This window comes from Aptenodytes forsteri, unplaced genomic scaffold (genome assembly GCF_000699145.1).
Source record: "Aptenodytes forsteri isolate BGI_AS27 unplaced genomic scaffold, ASM69914v1 Scaffold105, whole genome shotgun sequence".
In the NCBI taxonomy this organism is placed as follows: domain Eukaryota; kingdom Metazoa; phylum Chordata; class Aves; order Sphenisciformes; family Spheniscidae; genus Aptenodytes; species Aptenodytes forsteri.
Window position 1 is genome coordinate 1778366 of NW_008796112.1, and position 27963 is coordinate 1806328.

Sequence of the window (27963 nt, forward strand, 5' to 3'; positions counted from 1 at the left end):
TTTTTTTTTAATCCCTTGTTTGTAAAAATAACCTTGATGAAAGGGAGTCTTATGCCAGTGACATTCTAGATTAGAAAATTGCTTCTGCAAAACCCCTCTCATCAAGAATAGCACAAAAGAATCATGTTTCATACTGCTGTTCAGCCAAGCTCCGTTTCCGTAATACTTAGAGTTAGTATACTTACAGAATGAGCTTACAGAATTCACATCAGGCTGTTAGGGATGCATAATTTATTGTAAACATATTATAAAGATATTATATATAATGTTATAAATGTATTCCATATAAAATATCAAAATTATTTACAAGTAGGATTTATCATAATAAAACATTTTTCTGGTCCAAAGCACCTAGTTCCTGATACGATTGCGAAATCTCTCAAAGGACACGTTCCTTAGCGTTCCTAAGTATCTCTTACTATGTGTTAAGAAGTCTTCAGGTCATCTTTTTTTGCACTCCATATATTTCTGGAAGCGATCAACATTTTATAGACATGGGCAACTCTGATCTCCCTTTTTTATTAACAGTCCTTCATATGAGGCTAATATTTGCCTTGCTTTCTTTCCAGATTAAAAGGTCCACTGTAGTAGTCTGAGAAGTCTGGCTAGAATTCACTTCTGTCTTCAGTTTGCAAATTCTTCCTCAAAAAAAGATGGTGAGGAAGAGTTGACTTTGTTGGCAAGAACCCAATCAGAAGCATCAAAGTATCACAAGATTTTTTCTATTGATAAAGCTATTGCAAAATGCACATTTGAAAAGTGGACAAGTTAATCATAAAACATAGTCCTATGAATGTCACAAATTTAATATTAAATTAACATTAAATCTGAAACCAGGTTTAGTATAGAGCGTAATAGCTTTTAATGAAAGTATGAATTTAACAAACATCTAGCCACATGGACTTCTAATTAACCTTTAACACTTTTATTAGCTATGTTATTATTTTAACGCCTTCTTGACCCTACATTTTAGTTATCTTGCTGCCCCTGTAACAACTTCTTACAATACATATGTAATAATATATTTTAGCTTTATTATGTTGATGACAGTTTGATTCTTTTTATTGAATCAGTCCTTAGGTATCAAAAAAAAAAATCTGTAAATGCTATAAGATATTCTCAGTGAGTTTTCACTGTATTTACTTCATTAAATACTTCATACTTCATTTATTTTACATCTTCAAGAATGTCTAAAATGCAGATATTAGTATCATGGGTTTAATATTATCAACATCCATGCAAGTTTTTAAAAAAAAATTCACAGGATTTGTGGTAACTACAAATAAGAATTTGTAGTGAGAATCCAATGAGAGAATCCATTTTAACTGCAAAATGAAAATATCAAAATGGTCTTGATTCACAGTGTTCATGGAAGCTTATGTAGCTGAATTAATTCCTTTGTAGTTATGCTGAATTTTTTCATCTTTTTATTTAGGTTACACTAAGTACAAATACGAACTCTCCTTTTGTTTTATATCAATTTTTTATACATCACTGACATTACCATATGTTCATCCATTCACGTTACCTCTTTATAGAAGGTGTCAGTCTCTTTGAGCCATTGTAGCATGTCATATAAACTAATATGAAGCTAGTAATTTTTCTTTAAATGTTTTGCTCCCAGAAATAAGGAGGGCTGGCAGTGATGTCTCCCTGAAAACTGTTAGTAGCTGATTAAGAATACGTAGTGTTCCCCATGAGAAAGAAGAAAAAAAAAAAAGGCATGGTATATATGATCCACAACAAGTATCAGTTGGCAATTATTCAAAATTTCCTGTATGAAAAATTATAAGCAACAGACATTTTCAGGGGAAAAAAAATAAATATGTTAATTTGTACCTACAGATCTAGGTGTCCTTTCATGATGATTTTTATTCTGACACGTTAACTCTAAGAATGCCCAAGCAAATATGAAATATACAGCATGCATCATTCGGAGACTAAGTTTGCTGAAAGAGAAATGTAGTACAGTTGTAAAAATAACCAACCTTGTTTCTACAGCCGTGAAATAAGAATCAATAAATATAATATATGACAAATGGGGTTTATATGTTTTTGACACAATTATTTATTCTTGAAAAAAAGTGTCATTTTTGTCCATCAGCACAGTGCAAGCACCCTCATAAAGGGGAGGTGGCTGGTTGTTTCCAAAATAAACGTCCCTAGTATAATCATTCATATGTATGATCTTAACAGCACTTTTACTTTATCCAGGGAAGACACTAACCGCTGAAAAAATATTTATAATATTTCTATTTCCTCCTAAGGCCAAAATGCAAACCTTTATTTCTTCCTTCAGTTTTTTGTTTTGATGCTCTTTTGTTCTGTTTTGGTTTTGTAAAATAAAATAAATTCTGTTTATTGAAATACCATATGATAAATCAGTCTTGATCTTGATGGCTCATTTGAAATATTTTCCAAGTCAGTCCCCATACGAATAAATAGTGTCTTGGATAGTAAGTACATAGGTGTAAAAGTAGGAGGTTTACAGCCTGCCTTACGTTGGTATGGAGCAGTTGTGAGATCATATGACTAGGTAGAATCATTTCCTGTTCTTTCAATACTGCATGCGCATAGAGTTACCATGAAGAACTCAGCATTTTCTGGCTTTTTTATTCCCTGCACAACCTTCTTTCTCATTCCTTAATTCTTTTGGTAACATTTTATAGCAATTGCTACCTTAAGTTCTGTTGAACCATTTAGGAATTTATTCCTGCAAGGCATGTGAGTGTTTTGTTTCTAAACAAATGAAGAATCTGAGATCCATATGGTGATTCGCCCAAAACAATACAAGGCTGAATGGTGGTTCCTACCCTAAGCCAACAGAATTTTAATATCTTAAAGATTCTTTGCATTCATTTTCTATTTAGATTGGAGGTAGAATCAGTGGTTTTCACCAACTCTGTCAGGTGAGCTGACAACAGTTTTGCATTTCCAAGCAAGATATTGTAATCTTACTGTTTGGGAACATAAATTATTTCCTCTTAGAGATTTGTTTGTTTACATTTCAAAGCGCTTCAGCTGTTTTACCTATGTTACTGGAGAAAATAATCTTTCTCTTACTTGCCTAAGTACTGTTTTAATAAAAAATTGAAGAGCTCATTACAAAAGGTGCCATAAAAAGCTATTCAAATATGCTTTTTCAGGTGCAACTATAGCTATAGTAATTGCTTGTCATCTTCTTCAGCCATCAGGTTTGGGCGAATGCCACAAGCGGAGAAGGAGAAGCTCTTGGCAGAGATTTCCAGCGACATCGACCAGTTAAACCCTGAATCTGCTGATCTACGAGCACTTGCCAAGCATTTGTATGACTCATACATAAAGTCCTTCCCTCTGACAAAAGCCAAGGCGAGGGCGATCTTGACAGGAAAGACGACAGACAAATCAGTTAGTTCCCTCTGGTTTTTTTTTTTTTCTTTCTTTTGAGTAAATGATTTACCACATTGACAACACATCTTTTAAAAAAAATTAAAAAAAAATTGATGTTGGCAGTTACATATTTCAAGCTGTGTCTGAAACACAGGAAATGTTTTTAGATAGGATAAGTAAACATCATTTGAAAAAACTCCAAGTTCACCTAATAAAATGCTTGAAACCAGTACAAGAATTTGAAGGTCATCTTAACCTTTTTGTATTCTCTGATCCACTCTTCCCATTTTCCTTCTCCTTCACCAAAGGTTATCTTCCACACTATCTGTTTAAGGTGGCTATCTAGCTGTCAGGAATTGGTTGCTATACTATTCAAGCATCCGTATCATAGCACATTATCGTAGCATATTATCAGCACTAGCTGTACCCCAAGGAATATTCTTTTTCGTAAGTGTCAAATGATTCCCAGTACCAACACCATCACTAGCCTTAACTATGATGCTTATTCTTATGATGCTCCGACTACTTCCTGCATTTAACTGCTTTATCTTCGATCAGATCAGTATCCTCTGTTGGTGCAATTTGAATTTTAGGAGAATGTGCAAGACAAGCTTTTAAAAGTAAGGAATAGAGATATGTGTATTTGTGGGTTGCTTTGAAAACTTCACTGGCAATACATAACAACCTTCTGTATCAGTGAGAAGGAGGATAAATAAGATCCAATAATTATGGTAGGTTTTAAATTTTGTCACTACTTTAATACCTAAAGAGCAAAATAGGTTTCCAAAACTAAAAACTCTTAATTTGATATATTTTCTAGAATGATCGGCAGGAATTGTATTGTCAGGATCATAACAGAGACTGTATTTTATTTTCTTTAATAATTTCAAAGACAGGAACGAATTTGGAGGGGTTTTAGGCTTGCTTTCTTTAAAGGCAGTTAAAATCATAATTTAAATATTGTCCAAAATTTGGTTGTACCCCTCACATAAAAACTTCAGGTACGGTGGACACTTACAATTTGAGTAACTTTTCATCATGGAGTACATAAAGTTTAAACTAGCACAGTTTGTTTATTCTGCAGAAAGCTGATACGCTAAGTCCACCTGAGGGACATTGCTTTTTCCAAGTCTTTCTGCAGTTCCCTCTCTATATCAGAAACATAGGTTACTGGGAAAGAATTAATACAGCAATTTAGTCTTTTTGTGAGTGTGTTCTTAGTAACTATGTACCTGCATTGGGAAACAGAATAGAAGTGGGCTGCGTAATTATGTATCTTGTTTATACCTCTTCATCCTAAAAATGTCACCAGCAGGCCTGCTCCTTTTTTCTGCAGCTGCCCACTGTGCACACTCTGGAACGTAACAGAAGTTTGGGCAGGGTTACCTACAGTGCTCTCATCTTCCGTTTTTCCAGACGCGTGTTTAGAAATCTGGGAAGTTTATTTCTGAGGTCCCAAGTGCGTCCACAAATCCTACTTTTATTCTGTAAGGTTCTATGAAGTTGGCGTGTGGTTTGCTGCTCTGCTGTGCCGGGCACTTAACAAATGTCTGGGCTTATGTAACTTGGTCACATCTGAAAGTTACACTAATGCAATACTCATGCAGTAAGCATATAGTATGCCATCAATGACATTATGCCTTTTTATTGAAAGTTTCAGTAAGCATATAGTATGCCATCAATGACATTCTGCCTTTTTATTGAAAGTTTTAAAACTTTGCCAGATTAGAATATAGCAATAAAACAATAGACACAGAATTCAGCTTTTCCATTGCTGTGAATTTTCAAGTCTTTTTAAGAAAATAACACTGAAAGAGTGACACTCAGTATTGAATGGTTACAACTTTTATGTTATTTGAACTGTAATGGACTTTGTACTCTGGATCATCAAGCTGTTTACTATGGGCATAGTTTATGTTATTTTTTAATTGCTATATCATCTGCATTCACGGAAAATTATTGGATATGCTAAGTGAGTGTGTCAAAACTAAAATGACAGCTTATCCTCTTGTGGGACATACAGTGCTCATTTGACATAAGGTTCTACTCACAAAGTTCATCTGAATCTTTATGTTAAAAATTTCTTTAGCTATTTTGAATTCTTTCGTGATTTTTATCTTCTAATGTCAGTAAGCTGGTGGCATAGCATAGTCTTTCTAAAAGCACATACATGTACATGCACAGAATAGATTACTTTTTCTTGTACTTGGTGTTCCCACTTGAGATTTTCTAGAAAGAAAAGAAAGGAATGACCTACTGGTACTAAAACGTGCATTTTAAAAGCCTCCTCTATAGTCTTGTTATTCCACTGTTGTGCATATGCATGCATATATATATATGTACAGATATGTATAAAATGTTCTTCCTGCTGCCAAAATAGCGTTACATCTTGAAAAATACCTTATCCTCCTGGCTTTTCTCAGTGCGATGTGTTTATTTTTTCAGCTTCACACTGAAATCCTAGTGCAAGTGGAAAAATAGTGTCATACCTCACACTCTATTTAACTGAATCTCATGGTCTGGAGCTATGTTTGCCTGTGGTTACCGTGAAAGTGACAGCACTAGTTCCACTGGTCTTGTAAGCAGCAGAATATTGGTTTAACTAAACCATTTTGAAAGCTGAAATCCTCTTGTGCAGATACTATTATTTCAGTTCACAGATAGACCTCTGCTTTCCGAGCAGCTGTATCAGTTAAAGACAAAGCTGTCAGCTGTCATCCCGCCCTCTCTTCCTAGGGATAGCAGGTCGGAGCTTCGTGTTCGACTTAGCCTGAAACAGATGACCAAACACAATCTCCATCTGCGGAACTATGGGAGATGGGAGTAGTAACCTCTAGCTGGTGGGTAGCGATAAACATCTGTGGGCAGTATCATCTTCAGAAGGCACCACCAGACTCTAAAGAAAGTAGCTATTCCCAGTTTTAAAAATTCCATAATAATGTAGCACTGAATAGACTTCAAAACTGGTTTAAACAAATAGGAATAGAATTTTAGGAGTTTCCAGAAGCTGGTTCTGTGGGAGAGGACTGCTGACTATGTATGGGAAGGCTTGGGTTATTTTTGAAGCTGTTCTGCAGCTTACAGTGAATATAAAATCACAAGAATGAGCACCCATATTAATAAGGCATTAGAATCTGTAATCATAAAGGATCTTAAATTAAAAAATGCATTTCTCTAGTCCAATTGTTGGTGTATAATTCCTTGTATTTTAATTAATTAATCAAGTGTGTTAACAAACCTATTAATATCAGTAGATATTTGTTCAGTGCAGCAATGAACTGTTTAGTCATTTATCCTCTAAGGAAAAGATTATTCAGATAAATTCAAGAAATCCTCACTTAACCACTTTAAAACCAGGAGCTGCTTCTGCATTTTCTGAAACAGATTGTTTCCAGATCCTAACGAAAGTTTTCCTGGCACTACTTTTTCTAATCTGCTTTCGAAATTGATTTATTCCAGTTGAGTTTATTTCACAGACTCACTCTTGTGTTCTGAATTTTGCTGCTGTAGTTTGTATCATGTTATTTGTGTTTTCTTTCCCATTGACAAGTTGTTTGAGTTTAAATACATCCTAACTTTGTTATTTTTAAAGGAATTAACAGCAAAAGGTTAAATTTATCAGATAATTGATACCATAAAGTTGATACTACTTGCAGCACTTTCGAGAAGGATAGAACTTGAAAAGAACATGCCAGTATGTGAAATAATCAAAATGTGGATATACCTCTGTCTTTCCACAAAAAAGAAGTTGTATCAGCAGAAGTGCAAACATGTCACTGTACACTTACTAGATTCCGTTTTATAGAAGCCAGTAAAATTCAGGTAAAAAGAGTAACATTTTAATCTTTTATTAATAAGCATTCCAAACTTTGAATTCTGGTATTACAGAACTTCTGTAAAACAACAACAAAAACAAAACAAAAACAAAAAAAGGCAAAATTCATGGATATTTTAAAATACTGTTCTTACCCCCATCCCCTAATTATTAAAAAAAGTATCAGCCAAAGTCCTATTTTCAGAATGTGGATTCACGGAACATGTGAGAAGTCCTCAGGAACTACTTGTCCTTTCTGTAAATCATTTTAACATTGTGAGGCTATTTGCTTTAATAGGTTTATGAAGATTTAACCCTTTTGGGTCAACTACCCTTGATACATTCCTCAGATTTCTAAGTGTTTTCTGATGAGTTATACCTCTGTATGCTACTTCAGTTTCTCAGGAGTCAAATGTTCATAGAAAGGACGTTTGAAAGTAAATTGTCTTTTCCTTTTATTTTTAGCCATTTGTTATTTATGACATGAACTCTTTAATGATGGGAGAAGATCAGATCAAGTGCAAGCACGTGTCACCGCTGCAGGAGGAGAACAAAGAGGTAGCAATTCGCATTTTCCAGCGATGTCAGTTTCGTTCTGTGGAGGCAGTGCAGGAGATTACAGAATTTGCCAAGAACATTCCAGGTTTTGTGAATCTTGACCTGAATGATCAAGTAACTCTCCTGAAATATGGGGTCCATGAGATCATATATACTCTCCTGGCTTCTCTGATGAATAAAGATGGAGTTCTTATATCTGATGGACAAGGATTCATGACACGGGAGTTTCTGAAGAGCCTGAGAAAACCTTTTTGTGACTTTATGGAGCCCAAGTTTGAGTTTGCTGTGAAGTTCAATGCACTGGAATTAGATGACAGTGACCTGGCAATATTTATAGCTGTCATTATACTAAGTGGAGGTAAGTGCTGTTTTATTTAATATGATACTTTATATAATAGAAGTGACACTTTTAATTCCTGTCCAAACAGGAAAGTGCTCAGCAGTACGGGATGGGGGTGAGTTTATTTACACATAGTTTTTTATTAGTTTTCAGCTTTCTTGATGTTTTTTGCCTTTTTTTCAGTTTCAGGCAGAAACTGAAAATGTAAATGACCTGATATTAATGATGGTGCTGGAGATGCCTGCTGAATCAGCAGTTCACTTAGTTAGAAAACAAAATTAGGACTATCTTTCTGAAAACAGGAAGGGTGGAATTTCACTGGCAAGAGCTTCTAAAAGTTAAAATTCTGCATGAGGGTTTTTTAAACCTGCAATTAGATTGTGTGGCTTGCTAATTGTACACAAATAGCTTTGACTCCATAACAATTTCAAAATATATGTGGCATTTGGCTTACAAGATTTTATGGTGGGGTTTTTTATTGTTGTTGTTGTTTTTTCATTCATGCAATGTTTTCTTTGCCTTTAAAAGGGGGGGGGGGAAGAATGCATTTTTCAGGAAAATGATGGTCTCCTAATGCCTGAGAAAAACAAGCATTGTGTGTCTGCTCTGTTCAGATTTCCTAAGCTGCTCTGTTTGTATTAATGTTTATGCATTATGCTTTGAGCAAAGCATGAATCTGAAAGCCCAGGTATCAGACTACATGCATTCTAACACTTCATTTGAAGAGAGACTGAATTTTCAGCTTTTTTTGAAGACAGTCAGTATGTTCTATCTGATTCTGAAGTGATTTAACTATTATTTTGTGAATTAGCGACTGCTACCCAGATTTAGTTCACTTAGAAACCTTTCCACCAAGAATCTGAGATATCAGATATACATTTCAGGTCAGATTGAAGGTCTTTTACTTTGGCCAATACTATCAAGTTAGTGATGTCTCACAAAGAAAATTTTACCCAACTGATTTGTGTGTATTTTGGCTTAGAATGGTACTGCAGATACCAATGGGAGGAATGTGCTGAATGTTCTGAATTCAGATCCTCCACAGAGCAATGCAGAGTATTTTGTTATTAAAGTATGTTTAAGCAATTAAACACAACAACCACATGCTATTGTTCTGAAAACAAACATTCTGTTGAGAGTGCATTGTTACGTATAGCTTCATTTAAAAGCACGTACAATTACTTCTAGCATTGTGTTTCATTCAGTAAAAATGTGGTATCACAATATGGTTTATTAGACTAACTAAATCCACTTCAAACAAGTACAGTTCCCAGAAGACATTTTCTTGTGCAAACCTTTGAACACAATGATCCCTGAAGACTCTGAATTAATTCAGGAAAGGAAAATATGTTACTGGTATAGTTTTGGTTGGCTTTGATGGGGGAGGAGAAATTATACAAGCCTATTAGGGCACTACACAAAACATGCCAATATTTTGCATTTTCTAATATAATGAAATTTGACAGATGAGAAACAGGCCTCTCAAAATCCACTCCTAATTGAAAAAAGGGAACTTGCAATCTGCAAAGCTAGGTCTGCTATGCTTCAGTGATGTTTGGTTTACATTAGATGAAATAGGTATGATGTAACTAATCTTACATTTTAGATCTCAGGAGGACAATGATCCACAGCAAAAAAATTGACTACGCTGAACCAGATTTATCAACAAGTCTTCTTTTTTAAGAATAATTTGCAAACAGAGATCCGTAAAGAACTACTTGAATTTTAATAGTTAGTTCTTAAATAACTCTGAAGCAAATCCATATCAATATATAACCATATAAATATAAATCAGTCCTTTCTAGAAAAATCCTTTAATTTCTTTATAGCAAAGATCTCTCACTATCTTTATTCAGAACTTTTTTTTTTTCAAAAAAAGCATGAAAGTTATTTGTAAAAACTGAGTTTATATTTTGAAAACAATTAAGCCGTGCTGCCAGTTGGAGAGTGGCTTTTATCATGGAATTTACAGCCAAATATTATATATATTGAACTGTATGCATTCTGTTGGGACTAAATATCTTACATGGTATGGAACTGAAATCCTATTTCTCAGATGTCTCAGATGCTCTTGTTTCTGTAAAAGCACTGTTCTTACAGAATTTAATCTCTGTAAGAACTGTATGAATATCGAACCAGGGTGATTTCATTGAAAACAGGATTTCAAAACCAGCTCATATTACCTCAAGGACTTTACTAGCTGCAGGAATACTGTAACGTTTAAGTCACTTCAAGAAATCCTGTGTACAGATATCTTAAAAGAAAACCAGTTTGTGAAACAAAAAAAGATCCCAGCCAAACGCTCTAATTCTAAGCAAATCTGTCATTGCCTAGCAAAATTATGTTAGTTCCACTGGCTCCACGGGTGCTCTCTCTTATGCAGCTCTAAAAAGAAGAAGAGAGAAGGGAAAGAGAACGATAATTCCAGCTGGAACATTACATGTAGAAAGCTTTTCATTGTGAAGTAAGTGTTTGGAATTTGCCACAAATCCTATAAAACAGTTCAGCCTTTTGATATCAGAACAGTTGCTTTTGCATTATATGCAAAAAGGCAAAATGCCTATATAGCAGTAATAAGAAGCTGACAAATTAACTATAATAGCAACAAAAGGAAAGTACTCCCACTTCCACAATCATTTTATTGTTTCTGAGCTGCTCAGTGCAGCCTCGCTCTATCTCAATGATTCCAAATGTTACTCTGAACTGAAGCGTTGTTCTTAATTTTGCTATATAGCACTTTAAAATAATACTGTAAATGGCAAACGAATTCTAGTGTTCTGAATTTAATGCTGATGAGACAGAGAGACTGTGTGTGAGCAGTAGGATAGTACCTTGTTTTTACAGAAGAAATGCTTTATGCCATTAACAGCAGTGCCAAACTCTCATTACAACATTCTTTTACTTATGGTAACTTTGAAAAATATGCTTCGGTAAAAGGAGATTTGGAAAACGTTTTTCAAGGATATATTCTTCCTCCCTGTTGTATTCCTCTGTGCCACTGAGGCATATGCTCAGCCAGTAGCGAGTGCCATGGTATACATGTTAAAGAACTTGAAGCATCTTTAAAAGTATTATATATACCTGAGCTGAAAATGAAGTCTATCATAAGAAGAGGGTTTAAGGAGAACAAGTTGGATGTCTGTTTGGGCAGGAAAGATAATAGTCCAAGCTTTATTGGGATAATCCACGTTTGTAAACAGAGCAAACTCACTCAAGCAGGTTGTTGTCAAATAAAGAAAAAGCTCAAAAGGTAATTTTGTAGCATGTTTACATATCATGGATGGACTTGAACTTTTGTATATTATCTTCTGCAGTGTTTAGGATATAGTGCTGTTTGGGAATTGTAGTAGGGTATACCTGTAAAGACCCAGGCTCTATTAGTCAACATGCAGCCAAACTAGTATTTGAATTCAGAAATGTTGCTACATTCACTTTTTCTGTTTTCTGAGTGTGTTCTTTATAGTAAATTTTGAGCTGTGAATCACTGCTGCTTGTTTAAACACTATATTCAGTAATTTTGCTACACTCTGACATCAGCAAAATTTGAAGTTTTATCACTGAATAGTACCAAGAAATAGTTCATATTTGACTGCTACAGAAATCCTGCTCTAGCAAATCTGTTAGAACGAAGAAATGCTTCCTAACCAGACCAAGAACTGCGGATAATCACTGTGGGCTTTGAACCAAAATCCTGGTGACTGCAATACATGTGACAGTCTCAGAAGAAAAACCTCAAACTGCTGAGTCATATCTGCCTCAGCAAAAGAAGTAGCACAGTTGTTCAGTCAGCCATATCTTTGCCTGTTTTATCAAATGAAGATTTTAGGATGTGTATTTAAAAGCAAAATGCACTTAATGAAAGATATTAAAATATAAAGGTATGAGTGAAGGCATGCAGATGGCAATTGCATATGTGAGGAACAGAAAAAAATTGTAATTATTGTTAGGAACTTGAAAGAAGCATCCAAAACTGTAAGTAAATAAACAAACAAAATATTTTTCCCTGAGGTAGTATAGAACATCAAGTTACACAAAGTTATACTGTTGACACTCAAAACTAAGGAGCTATTTGCTTTTCCCAGTCACTGTGAACATTTTCTTGCTTAGAACAGCTTTCTGCAGAATTTTCAAACCAAATGAAACAGCCGCATGACAATGAATGAAAACCTAAACAAAAACTGAATAAAGAAAAGTAATCATAAAAAGAGAAATGTGGTACTCTCTTGGCATAGTCTGAATGGATAAAAGGCAGGTCACAAATAGCACATAACAAAAAAACCTAAACTTCAGGAAACAGTCTTCTGTATCAGAGAGGTTTAAAAGTGGTGGCCAATTCACTTTTAGTTATCTCTCACCTTAATCATTTAAACTCTCTTTCCTTTGGCCTTCTGTAACCTAATTTCATTGTATCATAAGAATGTCCTGCTAGAACTCATTTGGTTTTGTCTTTCACTTCCCTCCTCAGTTCCCTTTGCAGTTTTCTCTGTGAGCTTTCAAACAGCATTCTGTCTTACTTAGCCTCTTCAAAGCCCTCCACCACGGTATTACATCTAGTTTATGCCCATTTCTGTTTCTTCCTATTCTCTATCTAAATTTTTCTCAAGGCTTACTGTTAATCATTTCCTTTGTATTTTTTTCTACAAGCCACATCTATCTGGAGCTCCTTACTGCGCAAAATACACCTTTTGCTACAGTAACCCAATGAGTCTGGAGCATATTTATTTAAGAGCATCTTAACAACTTGAAATATCCCATAATACCTGTATGTTAAAGCTTTTGCGTCCTATTTCCTTTTTTTCTGATTTAGATATGTATCTTGGAACAGAAACAGCATTTTCCTCTGTAAGAAATTTTTACTGAGAAAGCATAGCAAACTGTCAACACCCAAAAAATAATGTCCATATCCTGAAGTTCTCATTCATGAAAAATCTCTCTTGCCTTCAATGGGAATTTTCCTTCCTCTTGAATTGGCTTATTTAAAAATAACATCTGATGATCTCCTAGGCGTTTGTCACAGTCATCTTTTCTGACTCTAGTTCCACTGGGTCATTATAAAACCATTAGACTAGGTTTTTCAAAAGAGCTTAAGGATTTTAGGCGCTTAAGTCTCACTGAACTTCAACTGACCTCGGGCACCCGAATTTGGGGGGCTCCTTGGTAAGTTCCAGTCTCAGTCCTGATCTCCTGGGTTTGCCTCCTGGGCTCTAAAGTTGCGCTGGGGAGCACAATGTTTGAATTGGGTTTCACTTCTGAAAAACTCACACCCTAAAAATTCCCACCATAAAAGAAGCAGGGGGCAAATGGAGATTAATCTCAGAGGAAATCAAGGCCACAGTCTTTGTGCTTTTTGATTTTTTATATCACTGTACACTGAGTCATACCCAGCTAGTTCAGAGTTCATCTGCAACACAGAAGTAAAATTTAAAGCTATCGCAACCCAAAGCCAAAATTATTAACAGCTTTGAAGTACCGAAAGGTGGGAAGTTCCTGAAAGATATAAAGAAGGCAACTAGATTTCGCAGCACATGCAATGCATTTAGGTAATCTAAAAACAAATATCTAAAATTTATCAAAAATTCTCTAAGTATCTTTAAAAAATTACTTGATAATATTGCCAAAGGAAATTGATAAAAAGGAGCTGTTTGTCTGGAGACAATTTTCTGCTTGCGGATATTTACTTACAGACTTTCTGAACTATATTTTATGGTATTATCAGTTGAATGGTATAAATAAGTGATCTCTGCAAGACAAGCACAGCTTATTAGCATGAAATACCAAATGGAAAGAGTGGCCAAATGGGTCACTGAGTCCAGTCACCTACAACTGAAAGCAGTCACTTCATAAAACCACCGTCAAACAAATATCAAGCTCGATATTCAAACTTGCCGTTATTCCGATTTCTGAAAAACTATCCCCAAACCTCACCTCTTTGAGAGTTAACTGTCCTTTCCTAATCAGTGACCTACATGTATTCATGGCTTGTGTATACTCATTTGTTTTCATGCCAACTTTGCCTTTTAGTTTACACTGCAATTTTTTCTCCGTGAAGTAAAACCCCAATGTATTTATAAAGAGCTTTGTTTTCTCTCAGCCTCTTTTCCTAGTATACAACAAAGCCAAGCTGAGTTAGTAGAACTGGATGCACAGAAAGGTTACTAAGATCATAGGAAATAACAGCCTATTTTTTAAATTTTTAATATAGATCAACCTCTTGTCCTTTCTGAAATGGAAATACTGCCTTAGGGAAGTAATTCAATGCTAGCTATAGACACTGCTCTTTATTGATCAACCTATGAAATTAATTTCATATCTACACAGCAAATGTTATTTAAATTATTGACTGTTTATTCATGGAGTGTGCCGATAATCAGGATGCGTTACCCAGTATAAAGTAGTTTAGCAGTAACAAATTACTGGTGGTCATTGTCATATGTGAGGATTTAGTAATTAATAATTTAATAATTTTAAGCAACTTTATTAACTTTCATGGCTGTAGAATCAAATAATCTATTACCTCAAGTTAGAAAACAAATGTTACAAATTGTGTTAAATAATAATTGCAACCACTTAAGAAGGTATTTGGGGACAGACAGAAATAACAGAACAGAATATCATGAAAGATAATAATAGTTAAAAAAGAAAGATTTTGCTTCTCGCTGAAGAATAAGATATGCCAAAGATAATCCTGGACTCTCGCAGCTGTGGCAGTGCAAGTAGCTGACTTTGGTTGTAAACATCCATCCCAGATTCCTCCATATGGAGGAGAACTCTCTGTTGACATGAGCCCAGAAAAGGCATTTTCTGTACAAGCCACATCTATCAGTCCTCCACTGCCATAAGCATCTGTGGCTAAGCTGATGAGCTGATGCTAAAAGCTATCATGAGACTTCTTAATAGCAACTGGAACTTGGGTGTGGAGAAGAACTGAACCTGTGATTTTTAAATCTCCCAGGTTAGTATGACTGCAGAAGTTGAATTTATGCCTTTTTATTTTTTTTTTAATAGGTTAGGAATGATAGCATCCACCTTAGCAGGAAACATTTTTAATGGTAGCAGTTACATGCAAATCCATCTGAGTATATGTTGATTTTCCAAAAGTGAATTACCTGATACAGACTGTTTATCGCCCAACTATATCTCACTCTTCCTTTCCATAAACAGTCCCAGTTTACTGTGGAAAATGCATTGTCATATTGTATAAACCTGTCTCTGTATCTGCACCACACAAATGCTTGAACTGTTTCTAATACTAGTTCCAAAACTTCTTGAGCGAATTCTAGTAAAATCTTACAAATAAATACATTAAGAAATTGTCCAACAGTTCTCAGGAAGTGCCATATGTAAATGCTTAATATACGAAGAAATCTTTAAGAAATTAATACATGAGATCAATGTTTCCATATTCTTCATAAACTTACAACTCCCAATTTTTTTTCCTAGATCGCCCAGGTTTGTTAAATGTGAAGCCCATTGAAGATATACAAGACAATCTGTTGCAAGCTTTGGAGCTCCAGCTAAAGCTGAATCATCCAGAATCATCACAGCTGTTTGCAAAGTTGCTTCAGAAAATGACGGACCTCAGACAGATTGTAACAGAACATGTGCAGCTGTTGCAAGTAATAAAGAAAACGGAGACAGATATGAGTCTTCATCCACTCCTACAAGAAATCTATAAAGACTTATATTAATGACCATAGTAGTTCTAATCCGCTGACGTAATGTATGTTCTTCAGATTGCACTATTTCTTTGAGGGAAAACTTCGCATACCTAAGAAATTACTGTGAAACAGCATTTAAAAAGAGAGAGCTTAGTATAGTAGATCTATTTTATGCATATTGTTTATAAAGACACATTTACAATTTACTTTTAATATTAAAAATATCTATATCATGAAATTGTTGGCAGTATTTTCAGAATTAATTTTTTAAACTATCTTATTTCTTAAAATTGCTTGTGCAGTATGATTGATGCTTCACTGAAGTTGGTTGAACATGCAGTTAAATTTTCAACTTAAAAATCTTTCTCCTTAAACATTTCTAGGGAAACGTTTTAAGTATTATGTTTGATTTTGTGCTCCCAAGGCAGCAGCAAAATAACAATAAAATTGATTCACAGATTAGTGTAACTTCCTATGAGAGCTTAAAAGGCAAAAGTTAGAAATGTCAGGTCTGACAATATTTGTGCCTACCAGAATATAATTTTACACTAATAGAGCTCTGTAAAGAGATCTTAGTGTAAGTAAGAATTAGGCCCATCATTTGTGGGCAAACCCAAAAACTAGATGCCATTTCAAGAATTAATTAAGGAATATGTACTGCTCATCACTCTGAGGAAGCGGAGTCTTTTCAATTACTCTGCTCATGCAAGTCCGAGGCAGGTGGAGCAGCAGCCTGCGTGGAGCCGCCATGCAGCTGCCCCCCCCCATGGCCTCCAAGGCTTGTGCCACAGCAGCTAGTGCTAATGCAGCTTTCAGTCACTGTTGAGTCTGTAGTCAGAATAGGTTTGTGCAAACCACTTGGCCTGAGACCTTCCCAAATTATTTGATGAACTATCATTGAACAACATATTCAGTCAAAAAGGTCATGGAAAATTGGAGTAGCGTGACGACTCCTAAACAAAAGCAAGGTTTGAATTCATTCTATAAAACATAAACCTGTAATGGAAACCCTACTATGTTAGTTTGGCTTGAGCTATCATTGTTTATCACTGGGAACAAGAATCCTTTGAGATGTTCACTGCTGTTAAGATTGTTAATTTTCTTATATACGTTGCCCTATGATGTCACCTAAGATTTCCACTGGGAGCAAAGCATAGGAGAATGAATAAATTTAACAGAAGGTAAATTTACTTACACTAGCTTCATTTGGTATTCTCAGTACTGCTGTGAGATTCCCTTAGATTCACATTTAGCCTGTCCACATTTACTGTTTGTGAATGTGACCCCTGACAAAGTCAAGCAGGTGTGATCCACACTGGTGGGCCCGAAGAGGGAATGTTGGAAAAAAAAGCCACTAATTGTAACATATATATTGAAGTAAGGGGCAGTCCTCGATTGAATATCCTTAGTTTCCTCACCATGTCCACATTTTATTTATGTAGCAAAAAGTGTGCCTTAAACTTAGTGAGACAAGTTCAGTGGTGATATATAAGTGGACCAAGAGGTAATGTAAGTGTTTATGTGAGTAGACTGGATTTTCAGGGAGTATAAATTGGCCTTACTCCCAATGTAGACCTTGAAAATCTAAGTTGGTGCAAATTATGCAATAAAGAGGCTGACAGAGGCAAATACGGAAATAAATCCTTAAGCTCATGCCTTCTACACCTGAAAATGTTTCCTACTACTTATTTCAGGTAACCTCTGGGCCTATGGTCAGTAGTAAGCATTATGCCCACCAGGAAGTTTGGAGAATTGGATCATTCAGCCTCGAGGTTTAAAACCCACAGATGAAATTGCACTGAGATGAAGTCAGTATGAGGCTAAAGTGAACAGCTTTGATCTTCACTAAGTTCGCAATGAGATCATTTCAGGTAACTTAGAAATGATTGCCCTAAAGCAAATGGAATATTGCATGTTAATGCTCAAGATTGCATGTTTCCTGCACATTTCAAGATAGGCACATTGTGCTAGCTGAGCATCGGATTCTGAGAGGAATTACACGCACACTAATTTGTGGGTGTTCCAACTCAAAAGAAAATATTCTCTCTCTTCTTGTTTTAAGTTGTTTTCCACTGGACGCTAGCCATTTGAAATTTTGCCATCTATCACTTAGTGGGAGAACCTCTATTTAATTGCAGAGTTCATCCCCTCCTGTAGGAGGACATATCAAAGATTAACTGGCACTGAGACGGACCACAGCTCCAACACTGAATTCCTATAATAGTAACACACAGCAAAAACTGTTAATCTGAGCCTACATTTCTTATACAATCCAATTTTACATTGGCTTCGCTATTAATGAGAGTTCAAAATTAGTTTTAAATAAAGAAGACTTCTAGGGCATGTACTTATGTAAGTAACACTAAAAAATATTTGAAAAGGACAGTGGCAGAGATGCACTGACAATGAAATTAAGTTCATTACTTTGTTACAGGAAAAACCTCTGTGTAACCAAGAAGCACATTAACTCAGAGCTTAGTTCTGTTTTATTGCAAGTGGTAATATTTTTGAAAGTAGCGGTTTAGCAGTGATGGTGTTTAAGCCATTCAGTCCAATACAGACGTATACAATCCATATATTTTGAGAGTGGTCGCGTAATGGTAGTCATAATGGTCTAAGGATAAAAGAGAAGATAGTTTTGCAGGAACAGGTGTTATCCTTTATTAGGATGAAGGGACTGAATGCCCAAAAGCCTATACTTTTCTTTCAACTGTATAAGCTGCTCTAATAAAATATATTGTTCTCCCTACATCCTGTCTTCTCTTACATTTTGACAGTTATTCATCATGTTTTCCTCAAGCCATGGAAAATGTTAATTTTTATGTGAATTACTAATCACAGAAATGTTCTGATTCTAAACGGTTACATCATGGTTAGGAAGTTTTGCCTAAAATACTTTTCTACAAGAATAGGTCTTAAGGGAAAAATGTTCATTTAATGGACAATTGCTATGTACTAATTTAGAACAAATGACTGTTATGAGGATATGAAAACATTTTCTCAAAAAATAGCATTTTCTCTTGTGAATTATATTCAGAATTTTGATCTAATTGTAAATATGTTCTGTTTCTATGGGACTTTATTTATTAAAAACAAAAAAACTTGCCTATGGGACTTTATAAGTAGGTTGTAATATTTTCAGACTCTCTAGAGTTTTGGTTAGAATGGGCTATGCCATAAATGAACAATTTGTTTTTTGATCTTCAGTGCTACTAAAAACATTTAACAACTCAAAAATAGAAAGAGTCAGCTGGTATATGCCTTCCTTTGAAGAACTTCATTTTGCTTGTGTTTTACTGTCCTTCCTTAGTCATCTGTTCACTACATCATAACATCTTTAGAAATGATGTGCTGAGCGCGATACTGGTACATTCCCACAGGTTTTAAAACTTCTGAGCTGTTACTCTGTCTTGCATTTTACACTGATCTGCTTTTTCAGTAGAAAAACGCTGGAGGTAAATCATGTCCAGAGAAAGTCATTTGGTATACCTGCACATATCCAGCACCTATCTGCCTATTTCCCTCACCGTGTCAATGTCCTGGTTTCGGCAGGACTCTCAAATCTATGTATTTGAGTCAAGCATCAACTAGTCGTCAAAACATTTCCTATAGAAGCTCAAAGGTCTCTATTTAACAGGAAAAATTACCTTCTTCAGACAAAGTTCATTGGTGACCATTTCTATAGTAAATATTGCTGTGAGTGGCCTAAAATGAAAATTTAGATGTGAGAAAAACATTTCCAGCATCACCATTATTACAGCAAAGGCAGCTGAGACCATTTTAATCACTGTTTCCGTAACAGCAATGAAAAACTGTTTATCCTACTAATGCAGGTAACTAACTGCCTTTCAGGACTGCATGAAAGGAAGCCGCCGAGTTGTGTGTTCCTAACCTAATCTTTTCCTAACATAGACAGCCCTTCAGTAGTCTAAAATACTGAAGCCTAGAAAATGGACTTCCTGATAATTGTTGTCATGACTCGTGTTACAAAGCTTTAGAAGTGCCACAGGCCTGCCCTGCCCTGCCCTGCCTTGCCCTTTTACTTTAGCATACACACTCTGGGTTTCAATTCACCACTGGTACAGTTAAGCCCTGGGGGATCAGGATTTAATATTTGATTTGCAATTGTAAACTCTGTCTTGAAGTTCAGTACATTTTAATGGGACTTCTTCCTTTTAAATAAGAGGTAATATCTCTCCCTTAAACGGATGTAACCTCAACTTTGTAAACATAAGCAATACAAAGCTGCAGCTAGAGATTTATAGAAGCAGGAAAACAAAAATGAGGGGAAAAAAACCCCAACAAACTAGCCTCATCAGGTAGTTGATCAGCAGCTCAATCATACACCTGTCAAATGCTTCAGGTTTTCATTCAAACATTGGAAAAAACTGTGTGCCTCATCTTAAATCCCATTCCAACTGCCTTGCCTACAGTGGTTAAAAATCAGCTGCATAGGTGTGTCTCCAACTACATGAATACAGCAATATACTTTCACACCTACCAGCACTAACTAGCCCTGAAAATGTTGATAATTGTAGGAAAAACAATTTCTGAATCTCTGATTTTTCATTTTGATATGCAGGGTATAGATACGAAATTAGAGTGGCGAAGCAGCACATCTTAAATATTGCTCACTGGCTTTAAGAAAACAATCAATGACTGACCCAACAACAAAAGGAAGTAAGGAAAAGATTCCAAAACTTCAGATGCAATATAATATTATTATATATGTGTATATAAGCAAGGACATACATAACATTCATTTATAGTATAGCTCCTAACCAGAAACCATTACTAGTAATCTGTGGGTGGAAGAACTCCAGACAGTAAAAAATAACTGCAACTTGTTACCTTTTTGCTCATACATTCTGAGAGTTGCCTCAAAATATATACCACTCATTTTCCAGTACAAAAAGGAATATTTAGATATAAGCATTTTTGCTTCTGATCGACCTGCGTTGCCATCTGGCCCTCTGTTTCACCAGTCCTCTTTTGCCACACCCCTACTTTCAAGACATAAATTCAGCGAGATTTCTCCTCAGTATGTGAGCTGTTGTTTGATATACATTTCCTCAAGTTTCAGTGTTGAGTTGGAGACAGGTATGAGCAACTGCCACTCAGGATATGGAAACAGTGTATTACTTCTGATCGACCTGCGTTGCCATCTGGCCCTCTGTTTCACCAGTCCTCTTTTGCCACACCCCTACTTTCAAGACATAAATTCAGCGGGATTTCTCCTCAGTATGTGAGCTGTTGTTTGATATACATTTCCTCAAGTTTCAGTGTTGAGTTGGAGACAGGTATGAGCAACTGCCACTCAGGATATGGAAACAGTGTAGTTTTACTATGTCTGCTTGTTCATCAGACCCGGCAAATACATACTCTGTTTCAAGGACTATACAGAGTATCCCTGTTTATGGTACCCTAGTCTCTGGACCTTCGTGTTCTGTATAAAAGCTGCATGCTTGCAAAGATATCAACTCTTCTTCCCAACATGCACAGTATGTAATCTTGGAAACGTATCCTAATCATACTTATTTGTATGCCAGGCACCTAAAGTTCCTAAACGAGATTAGAGAGTCCTGCTATACTTGGCCTTATAGACACCAGCACTGTTCCAAGTAACTTACGCACCAAGACAAGGCAGACAAAGGGAGGGAGCAGTAAATGAATTTTATGCTGTCCTGTTCGGGATCCACAGACAAGAAACAACACTCAGCTTACTACCCAGCCCGATTGCTTAGGCTGCCTCTTACAGGTTTTTACATTCATGCTTTGCTATAGCCAATTGCCTTACGAGAGACTGTGTTTGCAAGAAGGTTTAGTGTAACAAAGCTAGCAAAGAGCATCTATACATCGATATCCTCCCAAAATACGAATGGGTAGTTCAATTCACAGTCTCTTTTATGACACAGGTTTTTATTGTTTGATGTATCAAATCCTGTGCTAAACTATTGCAAGAACATAGTCTCCACACTGCAGCTTATCTGTATCATATAGCGGGAATTCTCTGGGAAAGCCTTACTCTGGGCAAGCCTTACTCAAGGCAGTAACTCTTAGATCTTTGGGGTTAAATTCTTCGAGACTTCTTTTAAATGTGAAATTCATTTACTTCAATAGATTTTTGCAAACGGCTAAAATCAGTTCTCAGCTCTCAAATGGGACAAGTTTCTAATTATGATTTTGCGAACAATATAACTTTCAGCTCTGCTTTAGAAAAGGGCATGCATGGTAAAGCAGAAAAAGAGCTTTAGCTGCAAATGAAAATAGCCCTTCTATTGAGACACATATTGTTTAAGGACTTTCTTTTTAATTATTAAGCTTCCTTATTGTGCTGGAAATGGGCAGCATTTTCATAACAGCATTGGCCAAGAGGAATATCCATTGCTCATTATATTATAAGCTGTTACCCAACAAGGTTTTTTTAGTTCAGTGGAAACAACAAGGGAAAACTGTACTCTCTAGAGGCAGGGGAGGGAAGGAGAAATACGCAGCACCATTGGTTCTCACACTGGGAAGAGCTGGCAGTGCAGGAGAAGATCTTGTCCTGCTTGCTGCAATGATGATTAAAGCATTCTGTTGTGTCAGCATATCCTCAGTTTGTTAGTGCTAACTCTCAGCTGGCCATATCCTGCCAGATTTGCAAGCAAAGCCTGCCAAGCCATCTCAACAAAAATGTAGCTTTAAATATTATAAATGATGCTGCATTTTGCTGTGGAAATGTTTCCTGAAAAGGCTGTTCCAAAACATCCTTTATTGTTGGGGGAGGGGAGCAAAAGGGGCCTGGGAGAGGGAGGAGGGAGGAAAAAGAGCTACTTTTAATAGACTTTTTTTTTCTTTTGAGGCCAGAGAATCATTTCACATCATCCTGTAAGACCAAATGGATATTTTTTTCCCAGTGACTATAAAACATTACAGTAATAATTTTGTATGTAAGTTTTGGCAACTAGGCTTGGGGTGGGAGGAAGGACAGAGGGCATCTTATTTTATAAAGGATTGCAGTGAGGGATTTTGCAATTGATCAGTTAGTAAAATCTTTTTGGTGGACATCTGCTTGCTGGCAAAGGAGATCTCTCTTCTTCCTGTTATATTAAATAAAAAATCACAGCAGAGCAAAGGAGGTGGCTCTCGTAGCAAGGGCAAGGTTTGGGTTCTAGACCAAAAAAAAGGATTTGGGTCTCTATTTGATAACGGAATACTATCACGAACTGTTCAATGAAATCTCTTCAAATCAGCTGTTCTTGTGAAACTTTGGTTGCTAGGTTTCCTTCTTTTTATGTATATGACCCAGAACCAAAACCGTGGGGCCTAATCTACGTGTAGCATTCCAAACATTTGTGCAGACACACACAGAAATTCAAAGCTGTTCAAATTCAAAATTCCAACTGTGGCCTATTTGATGGGGAGGTCCTTTAGAAAGAACATTGTCTCACAAAATTCCTTCACAGTTCAGCCTCAAAACAGAACAAATCGAAAGGAAAGGAATTATTAGAGTCATGAAATCAGAAGTGGATTCTGATGTGCCCAATCCAATAGTCCACCCTAACGTGCAAAGAATAGTTTTGTTGCAGTGTGCCTGAATCCAGGTTATACTTGCTATCTCTTAGCTGAACTTTAATAAAATGATCTAGTAGCTATTTAGCTGAACATTTCTACACATCTTTTATACTTCCTTTTTCTTTAGTTTTCACATTTTTCTGCATTTTAGAAGAGCGGGTTTTTGCCAGATTAATTCTAGACTGCTAGGCAATCAAATGTATAATAGCTGTGCTCTTACAGGCAAGATACAATGTTATGCAGGCTCTTCTGCATCCAGACTCTGCATATACAGTTTGAGGTACAAACATGAGGTATTCGTAGTCTATGCATTTTTACAATAAAATGTAAGCAAGGGTAATAAAGCCAGCTTCAAGGAAAATTGGGCTTTCAAGGTGCTTTGCCTTTGCAAGATCAATTTATGGAATAAAATTCCCTGAGTCTTATTATTAAGCTTGCACTTTCAGACCAGTGGAAAAAGATACTGCAAATGACTATCAGAAACAGGGGTTTTTTTAAATTATTAAAAATAAAATATATTAAATGCTTAGTAAATTAATATCTTTTTTATTTTTCAGCTGTTATTGAGAAAAATTAAAATGTACAAAGATAATGGAAAATTAAGTCACTGGGAGTTCTTTACCTTCATTTCTGGGTGAACTCTACAAGAAGTGATCATTGCATTTACCGTTGTAACGCAAAGGTCCAGAGTCTGCTTGCAAGTGTAATTCAAATCTGGTATAATGTTGTTACAGGCAATGGCATTATACCAAAATGAAATCATAGTGGATGAAATCATACTAAAAAATGGATTTTGAAAACACGACAGAGTTGCGAAGGTGGTATGTAGGAGTTATTTGGATAGTCTAAGTTCTGAAGAAGGTACTTTTGGCACCCAGCAATAAAAATTCCTGTACTCGTAAAGTAGGTATTTTCTGATATAAGCTATTTTTGGATCCCCATAAGCATAACCTTTAATTTGCTGTTTGTAGAAGATTGTGAGGTGCTTACCTGCAAAGTACAATACAAGTGCAGTGTATTTCTACCTTGTGCTACCATAATAAATTGTCATTACTGGAGATTATACAACTTAATACATATATTATGTATTAATAATACATAGACAGAGGAAACAATGGGCTGTAAAGTATCCACTTATGATGTTTATAGGTAATCTTTCATAGATGTTTGCTCTTCACTGCACTTCCATTTGTACACAGTAAAGCTATATACGTTAACTAATACCAAGCCTGGAATGTAATTAACCAAGTTATATAGAGTTTGACTGAAAACCTTCTGAATCCAAGGAAAAATCTCCAAATCTGGGTCAAGCCTACAATGTAGTAGCTGTTCGTCTTTCGAGAAGAATCACATTTGTATTATATATGACATGACCTAAGTGCTCACGGTTTGGATTCTGGCAGCTCTCAGTCAGACAAGCTCTCAAGTTTAGTGGAATGGACACGGGCTGTTCTATGCCAGTTGGCTTCAATGCTGAAGTGTTGGGCACATTCAGTTCTCTAGTATAATCACATCTTCAGTCTCATTTGGATGTTTCCTTATCTCACATCCCATTTTGCATTTCCATCCAGATCAGCTCTCCTGAGTATTGGAAAGGGTCTGCTAGCAAAGGAGAAGAGACAATACAAAAGAACTCCAGGTGTAACATTTTTTAAAATATTCCTGTCTTTACTCAGTTCTACTATGTTTCTGTTCACAAAAGTGCTTCTGCCGGTGCACAGTCCCAGTGAAATCGCCTTCAAACCAGCACTACTCGTAGAATTGGCCTCCAGAGAATGAAATGTAATAATGAGTTTCAGGCCCTTGACCATTACCACTCATTCTTCAGTAATGTATAAAGAAATACTTACTGTGCAAGCAGGACAGAGTAGGTTTGGAGAGCAAATCTCAACTCAAGTTGTGTCAGAATATCCATGTTGCTTTTTGGTTTTGTGTGCAATGCCTCCCAGACTGCACCACAGCCCATTGGAGACAGTCAGATTGCTCACAAATGGTACTCTCCGCTATGCTGTCAGAGTGAGGAGTTTGGGTACTCCCTGGGTACTGTTAGTACCCAAAGTGAACAGAATTCGATCCTAAATGGAAGACACGGGATACCTGTCCCAAACATGCAGAAAAGGTGTTTGCAAAGAACAGTAAATGCCAAGTATTTTAAAAAAAAAATTAGACATTAAAAATAGTGAAAACGGATTGTGAGTGCCATTAGCACTCACTTAGAAGCAATACATCCACGCTCAATAAGCAGCACAGGGTGAATCTCTTGCCAGCACTCTGCCATCTCTGGGTTAGGCTGAAGCCTGGCTGATTTTCAGTGGCTGAGAAATTTCCTTCTGTACCAGCAAGAATCCTCTAACTTCCATTTGCAGGAACATTAATATTCAGTTGTGGGCATTATTCAAACAAGAGGGAGAGAGGAGACTTTATTGTACAAAGGAGTGTGTCTGACTGGTTTTCCTAGTTCATATCTTTCCATAAAGAAGTAGCTGCACAAGGAGCTGACTCTCAGTGCAAACTAGAGGACAGCTTGTGGCTGCTGCTGCACCCCAGATTCTTCCCATTGTCCCCAGTTCCTGTTCCCTGCATCCGGCCTGTGCCCTTGCTGGGTGTGAGTGTCTGTCTTGCTCAGAGTTATGATAGTTTGGTTAGCAGCCAAGGGGCTGAGGATACAAATTATAATAGCGTTTCCTTCCCCAGAAACCATTGTGCCAGGGGATGGGAGCAATGCAGACCCAGCTGTTCCTGCCTTCTGCAGCTATCCTGAGGTCAATGGCAACCTTAAGGCATCTCAGGAAGGAGCATCTTGCCAATTCCATAAGGCGGCAAACCTTCTCCCCAACAGCTCTGATTGTGAGAGAACTAAGTGAGAACTTACAGGCCGTTTTCCTGCTGAGCGTGAATGCATGATCAACATTTTTTTAAATTATCGCAGTGGGGCTGAAAACAGGAGTGCACTTCTGCAAAAGCAAATACAAATGTAATCCACAGAATGAGCTCCTAGTCTGCACTGGGACAAAAATGAGACAGTTCAAAAATTCCATGACTATATCAAGAAAAGCCCTTGTTGAAAACCCGGGTTCAGACTCTTATTCTTCTTGAGCCACAGTACTGGAATCTAGTTTTCCTCAGCTCTGGCAGGTATCTTAGCCGTTGCAGTCAGTTTCTCTTCCATTTTTTTTCTGATGGACCTCTTCTACTTTGCATAAATAAGCAGGCACGGAAAGTTACAGTACTCATCTGGAGGGCAGTGCAGGGATTTGAAACCTTTGTCCCTCACATTACAGGTGAGTGCTTTGACTCATTGGCCTTTCCTTGTCCCTTGTTTGATCTTTCTCTGATCTGCATTTAGTCAAATGAATACAAGGTCTGGTATTCAGAAGTGCTGAGCAACAAGCAACTGGACTGTCAATACTTAAATATAGATTTAAGAGCCTAACTTTAGGCACTGGTTTTGAAATTCTTGTGCAATTCACATTGTGCGATAGTGTAGGGACAGTAGTGTGTCTAGGAGACACAACAAACATTCTCCTTTACATTATAAACAAGCCTTAAATAAGTAGTAGATGGAGCTATTACCCAATCTGTTGTGGTGTTCAGGTTTTGTTGTTTCTTTTTTTTAAAGACATTCCAAAGTACCCTACAGATTTTTGGAAAAATGTCTGGTGCACATTTTTTTTTCTTTTCAGTAAAATGACAACAACAAGAAAATGAATGAGTCCCATGTTACAGATCAGACAATGTTTCTTAACAGGGTTTTAAAGCTTGTTGTTACACAAATGCAATTCCCACTGCCAAGAGTAAGCTAATATATTCTTGGCACGCCTGGTAAGTCTTAAATCACAGACAGTGGGTACATTCTGCTTGACAGCCAGAGGAACAAAATTTCACTTTGATAGCTGCATGGTAAAGAACTTCTTATTCAAAATAAAGCCTATTCCACTATGCCTAGACACACAAGACCTCCTCAAGCTCAGCAGGCATTTTGCATATGTTAGGACTGTGGGGCACAAGACTGTTGTCATATGATTATATCTTCTGATTTTCTTAGAAATTACCCCAGCTGCGTTTTAATGCTGCTGCTATAATTTGAAATGAGTAATTGCTCAATGGATTAAGAATCCAACATGTTTTATTGGGCATTTTAATATGTCTTTCAAACGTGGTTTCAAAGATAAAATCTCAGCCTCCAAATTGCACCTTTACTGAAGAAAACATGTTGCTCTACTCAGACCATTCTCAGCTCTCTGGTTTTACAACACTATGCATGACCAATCCAATGGAGAAGGTTAGTTCAGGAGTGGTCTTTCAGCAAATAGTTCAAAATGCTTTATAACAATCAGTATCAGCTAGATTCATTTTACTGATGGGGGGAGCTGGAGCACTGGGGTTGCAGGTAAGTGACTAGCCTGAGATCATCCAGAAAGCCAGCTGCATGCTAAGCCTCATTCTTAATCCCCCTGCTACAGTATCTTCTGCAGTATTCCTACAAATGTCTCTTTTTCAGAGGGAAAATCCACTGGCCATCTTAAAATCTTTCTGGTGGTGTTTTATAATTTAAGAACAAGAAAGCTAAGCATGAACTGTTCCTTTAAAATTCTATTTCCCCAATTGTGTGTTTGCTTCCAAGCGAGCAACTCTTTCCCCCCCCCCCCCCCCTTTGTGTTTTTTGT

General features: G+C 36.5%; 1 protein-coding gene across 1 annotated transcript in view; it reads left to right on the forward strand.

The window, feature by feature from the left end:
* Positions 1-16109, forward strand: part of PPARG (peroxisome proliferator activated receptor gamma) — a 26581-nt gene extending 10472 nt beyond the window's left edge. Inside the window, exons 4-6 of the mRNA XM_009287060.2 lie at positions 3188-3387; positions 7649-8099; positions 15522-16109. Of these exons, the coding sequence (XP_009285335.1) occupies positions 3188-3387; positions 7649-8099; positions 15522-15769 (899 nt within the window). The 3' untranslated portion in view covers positions 15770-16109. The remainder of the gene's footprint in view (positions 1-3187; positions 3388-7648; positions 8100-15521) is intronic.
* The last annotated feature ends 11854 nt before the right edge of the window (positions 16110-27963 follow it).